Source organism: Labrus mixtus, chromosome 18 (assembly GCF_963584025.1).
Source record: "Labrus mixtus chromosome 18, fLabMix1.1, whole genome shotgun sequence".
Taxonomy (NCBI): Eukaryota; Metazoa; Chordata; class Actinopteri; order Labriformes; family Labridae; genus Labrus; species Labrus mixtus.
Window position 1 is genome coordinate 23,956,795 of NC_083629.1, and position 7,406 is coordinate 23,964,200.

Sequence of the window (7,406 nt, forward strand, 5' to 3'; positions counted from 1 at the left end):
TTTTGGACGCCCCTCGGTTTGCCAGATGTGAGAGCAGTTATCAGGTCAAACCAACAGGTGTTGCAGCGATGGAAGCGGGCAAGAGAACTGGTTATAGGTTATAAGGGAAGACAAGTAAACAATGAAGCAATCTTCAGGAAGTGTTGCATGTTTTGCACCTTTGAGGAGTGGAATTTAAAGAATGGTGTGCATCCATCCTTCCGTTATCTTCCGCTTATCTGAGGCCGGCTCGCGGTGGCAGCGGGCTGAGCAAGTCGCCCCAGCCGTCCGTCTCCCAAGCAACCTTTTCTAGCTCCTCCTCGAGGATCCCAAGGCATTCAGAAGGGATATTCAGTATATTCCCTCCAGCATGTTCTGGGTTTACCCCTGGGTCTCCTCCCAGTTGGACGTGCCCGGAAGACCCCCCCCCCCGAGGGATGCGTCCAGGAGGCATCCTAATTAGATGGCCAAACCACCTCAGCTGCTCCTTTTTGATGCGAAAGGAGCAGCGGCTCTACTCTAAGCTCCTGTCGAATGTCCGAGTTCCTCACCCTCTCATTTTGGCCGCTTGTATCCGTAATCTCATTCTTTTGGTCAGTACCCACAGCTCATGACCACAAGTGAGGGTTGGAACGTAGATCGACCGATAAATCGGGAGATTTGCCTTCCGACTTGAATTGAAAACTGACCGCCAACCAGCGTCTGTAGGCGGAGTATTGAAGAGCTTCAGAGACACACCAATGCACAAGTAGCGCTCATAACAGCATACGTCTGATTGGACGCAGAAGTACAAACCAGGCTTTACAGTGTTTTAAAGATTCAGAGCCACAAGGTGGAAACGCTAAATATCTGACATAACCACTTTGTTTCATCATGCATGTACAGCAGACTTCATTTCAATGCCTGGGAGTCATCCTATATGGAGACCTGTTTTTTGTTCTCCAGGGTTATGACCTGTAATGTCAGGACGATTAGCTGTGAAGTCACATTGCCCCTAGAAAGCACGATGGGAGTCATACGAAGGACAAAAACACCTGATGCATGTATTACACGAACGCCGTTTTAGGTCACTGAAAACATACCTTTTGGAAAACTCCTTCCAGGGTGAATATTTTCAGAAATTCTGTTTAAAGGCCCTGACACACCAAGCAGACGGAAAAGAACTAGTGGCGACGAAAACCAACAGTAGCGTCGCCTCAAGTTTCCTCGAGTCGCCTCATGTCGCCTCAAGTTTCCTCGAGTCGCCTCAAGTCGCCTCATGTCGCCTCAAGTTTCCTCGAGTCGCCTCAAGTCGCCTCAAGTTTCCTCGAGTCGCCTCAAGTCGCCTCATGTCGCCTCAAGTCGCCTCATGTCGCCTCAAGTTTCCTCGAGTCGCCTCATGTCGCCTCAAGTCGCCTCATGTCGCCTCATGTCGCCTCATGTCGCCTCAAGTCGCCTCATGTCGCCTCATGTCGCCTCATGTCACCTCAAGTTTCCTCGAGTCGCCTCAAGTCGCCTCATGTCGCCTCATGTCGCCTCAAGTTTCCTCGAGTCGCCTCAAGTCGCCTCATGTCGCCTCATGTCGCCTCATGTCGCCTCAAGTTTCCTCGAGTCGCCTCAAGTCGCCTCATGTCGCCTCATGTCGCCTCAAGTCGCCTCAAGTCGCCTCATGTCGCCTCAAGTTTCCTCAAGTCGCCTCATGTCGCCTCAAGTCGCCTCATGTCGCCTCATGTCGCCTCAAGTCGCCTCAAGTCGCCTCATGTCGCCTCAAGTTTCCTCAAGTCGCCTCATGTCGCCTCAAGTCGCCTCATGTCGCCTCAAGTTTCCTCGAGTCGCCTCATGTCGCCTCATGTCGCCTCAAGTCGCCTCATGTCGCCTCATGTCGCCTCATGTCGCCTCAAGTCGTCTCAAGTCGCCTCATGTCGCCTCAAGATCGACCGCTCAACTTGGACCGACGGCCGACAATCTCCTTGGTGTGTCAGGGTCTTAAGGTGTTTACGTGTAGATGGGGAAAACAGGGTTTTGGTCTTCTGACGTCACTTTTGTTTACATGAGATTAGTGCGATGGAAGACGTAACCAAACTAGTGTTCCCGCTATGTTGTAAATGGAATTAAAATGAAATCATTGGTACAATGAGACTCAAATTAAATTATATTTGGCATGGAAATGAATCTAGTAATATCGGCGCATATGCGATAACATTGGCTAACAGTTATTTTCCTTTTGAAGAACTAAAGAAATAAATCTAGTTTAGTTTACCAAAGCTACAACTGTCGATGTAAATTAGACTGTGATAGAGTTTTATTTTTAAATAGCTGCTTAATTGTACTTTAAGTGCACACTTGCTAGTTTGCTTTAGCGTAGCAGTAGTAGTCCTTCCTCAGACTGATTCAGGGAATTTATTTATGATGAAGCTGTTGTGTGTGAGCACTCAGAAATGCTCGTCCTTTAACACATGCAACACACATAAAGGTCAAGTGTATGGCGCCCTGAGCTTGCCTTCACAGCACCAGTGTAACACCAATAATATACTATGTGTAGCACCTTTTTATACAGGAAGTTCAGCTCAAAGGGCTTTACAATAAGGAAGAAAAAATGCACTTGAAATGGACGGCCAGGAGGACAGGATGCCATGATTAATACATCCAAAGTGAAACTAATAGACTAGAAGAGCAAAGATTAAAATAGAATGAATAACATGATGGACGAACCCTCTTAATAACACAAATTATTACAATAGTCATTTCAATAAGCACAAAGACCTGTGTCTATTAACTCAATGTCAATTCATCCGACCAACATTTGTTGTCTTTTGGCACTTCTTCCTCCCTTGGTAGTGACAGTTAGTCCGTCTTAAGTTGCTCTGTATTTTTAATATTTGCTTTAAAGGTCACATATTATGCAACATACACTTCACCGTGTTCCTCTAACTCTAACATGTGTCTCTAGTCCGTCTACAAACCCCCCAATGATGAGAAAAGTCCATCCTCTCCGTCTTCTGCCTGCTCCACTTTTCAGAAAATGTGTGCTCAAACAGGCCGTTTGGAGATTTTCTCTTCATGACATCACAAAGGGGCAGTAGCCCCTCCCCCAGGTGGGTGACACTCCCACAGCTAGGTGTTTGTTCTGCCCTCTGAGTCTGACTTCTCACCGTAAACAATAGGACATGGAGCGAGAAAGCTCGAGGCCACCCCAAACCCTTCCAGAGAGGGGGCGTGGTCAGACACAGCTCATTTACATATTTAAAGGTACAGACACAGAAACAGCCTGTTCTGAGCAGGGCTGAAATAGTCCTGCTTTTTCTGTAACTGGGAACCTTCAATAAAGCAGCAGGGTTACAATATATTGGGGGTGAAATACTGAGGGTTGTACATAACATTACAGATTGTGACAGAGATCATGGATTAAGATTCATATCACTGATGAAACCAGTTTAAGTCGAAGGGATGTGACAAAGCTGTGGCGATTAAGTCAGTCAGTGTAGCTACAGCAGGGGGGACATGTTGCATGTGCTTTGTTGGGGAGGTGTGTCTTGACGTGCGGTCTGCCTGGCTGCATGCTGCCCTGCTATAGGCTGGTGAGCGGGGATGGTGTAGCGGAGCAGGAAATGAGAAGGCACTAGGACCCAGCGGCGTAGGAGTGAGCGAGCGGGCAGGCAGGCAGAGTGGGGCTGAGTCACTGCATGTGTCTGAGAGGCAGTCAGAAACAGAGCAGAGCCAGGGAGCAGAGGTGATCTCACACTCATCAGCACAGGATAACACAACCATGATGGGTTGACTTTGGGGGGGGGAGAAAGGCGATTGGAGAGAGGAAGTGTGCGATCGCCACCACTTGCTCAGCCATGGAGACCAACAAAGTTCTTCATTTCGTGCCTTCGGGTAAGTGAATCCAAAGCTCTGAGATATCTGCTCCTCAGCTGAGCACGACACAGCGCTCGCTGGGAGAACCTTGGGGTTCCCTACCTAGTGAAACCTGAGAACCCCTCTGTGCATAACATCTGAGCACACCTCCACTTCCACTCTGAGGGACGGCAGATGTTTGGCTGTGCATGTCTTCCCCTGTACATACTTGGTGTTTGCTCTTTCTGTGTACTTAGGCAATGTTCTTGTTTGTGACAGAAATCCTGTTTTATTTTTTTCCAGAGGAGGAGGGGTCCTGGAAGCCCTGGTGGGCTCTCAGAAATGCAGATGTTTTTTGCCCCTGTTTTTTGTGTGTATGTGTGTGTGTGTTTTTTTTCTACACATACGCATTTGACGTTTTTCTCTTTCCTTGTTCCTCCTCTTGTTGATGTCTGGTATGCGACACCAAAAGGGTTCCTGCATTGTGTTTCCTCCAGTTAAGGAACTGAACCTTGAAAACGATTGCATCAAAAAAACAAGACAAAAAAGCACACACACAGAGCGCTAGTTTACCTGTCGAGCGGAGACAGCTGGAATGCAGAGAAAGCCTCATAATGCACTTTCTCATGTGTTGCACTGACGCGGCTCGTGCAAAGCGCTCGCTAGACAGAGGAGGGGAGAAACAGTGTGTAGTGAATGTGTGCATGCGTTTGTGTGTTTGCGCATGTGTTTCTATGCATGAAAAATGGAGGGAAAAAAGAAGTGTGCTTCCGTTTATTGGCATCTCTGCATGTGTGTGCCTTTTTGAAATGTGTGTGTGTGAGAGATGGAGAAAGACAGATTAGTGTTGATGACAGCCGCAGGAGAGCGGTGACTTCCCCCTTCACCGAAAGTCCTCTGAGAGACCGGAGCCCGTTGGAAGGTGTGATGCGGCTTGCCTCCTCACTTACATTTTGTCTGGGGAAGGCAGAGTGGGATACTGCGACTGTGTGTGTGTGTGTGTGTGTGTGTGTGTGTGTGTGTGTTTGATTAAAAAAAATGAAATTTTTATGGGAACGACTTGAGCACAGACACACCATCTCATCTTTAAAATTGTGTGTTTGTAATACACAACCTTATTGTGTATGGGATCAAGTGTGAGACTACATCAATGTTGATGAGATTTTTTTTGTTTGTTTACATCTTCATAATTGTCAGAGTTCAGAGTCGTGCTCTCGTGAGAATTTGTGAAAGTGTGTGTTTGTGTGTGCGTGTCATGCGCCATGCACACTTAAATACACTTCAGAGATGTGTGTTGGGGCGTGATGGACACTGCTGTGGCTCATTCCCCCCCCCCCCCCCGAAGAGTCATTTGTATTCATTTGCTCCGAGCTGATTAGAAGCAGAGAGGACAGGTTTGATCCCTGCAGCAAAAACACAATTTGTTTTCCGTGATCAGGAAAGGAATTGGAAAAGGCTTGTAACCAATCAGAGGAGAGGAAAAAATCTGAACGTGTTTTAATGAGGCCGCTCTTTTAATTTACATCGCCATCATCTACTGCGTCGTGTAATCTAACCTTGGTTTTTTATGTGCACATTAAGGTTCCACTGCCCTGTAGGGGGGAAAAAAGAGGCCAAAATATATCTGCAGGAATTTGATGCAGGTATTGATCAGCGCCGGTGACTCAACAATTACTTTGCCAGAGGATTCGATTTCTTGTTCTCCAAACTCACTTCACTGCTCGCTGGATTTTAACATAATTCAGCGTGTGCAGCACCTTTCAGCGTAGGTTACAGGAACATGTTGTCCAATGTGGTTTTCCCCCCTCGAAGCCGCCTGCACACATCACAGAAAGTGTAACGGAAACTGTTTTCATCGCTCCTGTCACCTGTGTGTATTAGCGGAGCCTTATTGCAGCATATTGCAGGCAATCTTCCAGATCGTGTCATTATCAGCTGCAACCTGCTGACAGGTGAAGGAGCAGCTGGCGGCTGTGGGATGAGGTCAGGAGATATGGGATTCACTTTATGGAGCTGTAAATTACCTCCGAGCCTCCACCATATGATTACATTGTGTAATGATGCTGCAGCGAGCGAGTCTCTGAATGAACACTGAGGTGTGGATGAAGTTACTTTAAATCACTGCAACAACAACGCAGTGTGGGAACGTTTCCTCAGAGTGATTTAACTATGACGGTGATATCACTGAGGATTAACTGTGAGCTTTTGTATTTGATTGTTATTGTTGGATTATGAGGCTCTCTATTGGAAAAAAAAAAGGGAATAAGTCATAATTATCTCCAGTGAGGGGATTTTGTTTTTGTGACGTTTGTTTGTCAGCAGGATTAAGGAAACTACTTCCTGCTTTGTCAGTAAATGTGTTGAGGTGAATCCATCTTCAGTGAAGATTTCTCTCTTGTTAACGTCGTTTCTAGGGATGCACAGATGCAGTCGATCGGGACATGATGCTGCATGAACCGATGTCAGAACCCAATGTTTATTTGTTGTGCCAATTAAATATAATGGTGACATCTATCGCAGCTATCAAAATAACATGTTTTTTATTGAGGATAAAGTCACATGTTGGACAAACTCTGACTTGTTTTTATTGTCTAAAATGAGAGGAAAAGTCGGCATTGTGGGAGTCTGACGTCATGAAACAAACATCGGTATCAGCAATCGGCCCTGATTTTCTTAATCGGTTCTTCTCCAGCTGTTTTGCATAACATCTGTCGGTTGCACAAGCTGTCACTGACGACCTTTTGATGGTATTATTTCAATCTTAGTTTTTGTTATTTGACCATATGTTGATGAAAATGTATTTTGTATGGAAAAATGTTTGGAATACAAAATGAATGAACATCTGAAAAGATGCGATCACAGCGTGGCACGACCAAATTATCAGGTATACTCTGCAATGATTGTTTTAGTTTATTCTTTTTATTGATGTTTGAATTGTGACCTGCCGAGGGACTGCAGATCGTAAACTAGCTCTAAGCTAACTCTGGTACAATGCATCAAATGGCAATATGAGTGGGGAATCATGGGAGTGATTTTCTCTGCTTAAAAGTTCTATTTTGTAAAAAAAAAAAAAAAAAAAGGAAAAGAAATGTTAGGATGTCAAAGTAAAGCTTCTGTAGAAAAACATCTTAAATAATTACTTATCACTCTTCATAGCCTATAAAAACAGTCCAGAGCATTAAACGGCTTCCTTTTACAATTTTACATGACAGAAGGAGAAGATTTTAATTTGAACTGGAAAAGATCAGCAAAGAGATGTGATGTACTGCTTTGTCCACAGGGGGCGCCAAAAATCGACAAAATAAAATTCTCTCACAGGGGCTTTCAGATTTAAAAAAAAAAATGAAAGAGAATTTTATTTTAATAATTTGGTCGGATTTTGATGTTGCAAAGAAGAGTGCTGCTTTGAATGTTAAAACGTGTGTACTTTTCTTATACAATGACATCATCTGGAACAAATTCCTGAGCGTTTCATGATATTTTAAAAATTCATCGACCAGCTAGAATTAAATCTGAAGCCTCTCTTGGCATTTTTCACCCTCAACTTTATCTCCATTTTTGATGAATCAGTGGAAGATTTTCACAATTAATAGTTAAATTGCTGAGCC

The 7,406-nt window shown here is 45.0% G+C and overlaps 1 protein-coding gene across 4 annotated transcripts in view; it reads left to right on the plus strand.

Moving 5' to 3' along the window:
- The first annotated feature begins 3,639 nt into the window (after positions 1-3,639).
- slc4a11 (solute carrier family 4 member 11) overlaps positions 3,640-7,406 on the plus strand; it is a 94,769-nt gene continuing 91,002 nt past the window's right edge. For all 4 annotated transcript variants that reach the window (XR_009676426.1, XR_009676427.1, XM_061062773.1 and 1 more), the window contains exon 1: positions 3,640-3,837. Coding sequence is in view for 2 of the 4 variants with exons in the window: in XM_061062773.1 (XP_060918756.1) it covers positions 3,801-3,837 (37 nt within the window). In the remaining 2 variants the exon portion in view is untranslated. The remainder of the gene's footprint in view (positions 3,838-7,406) is intronic.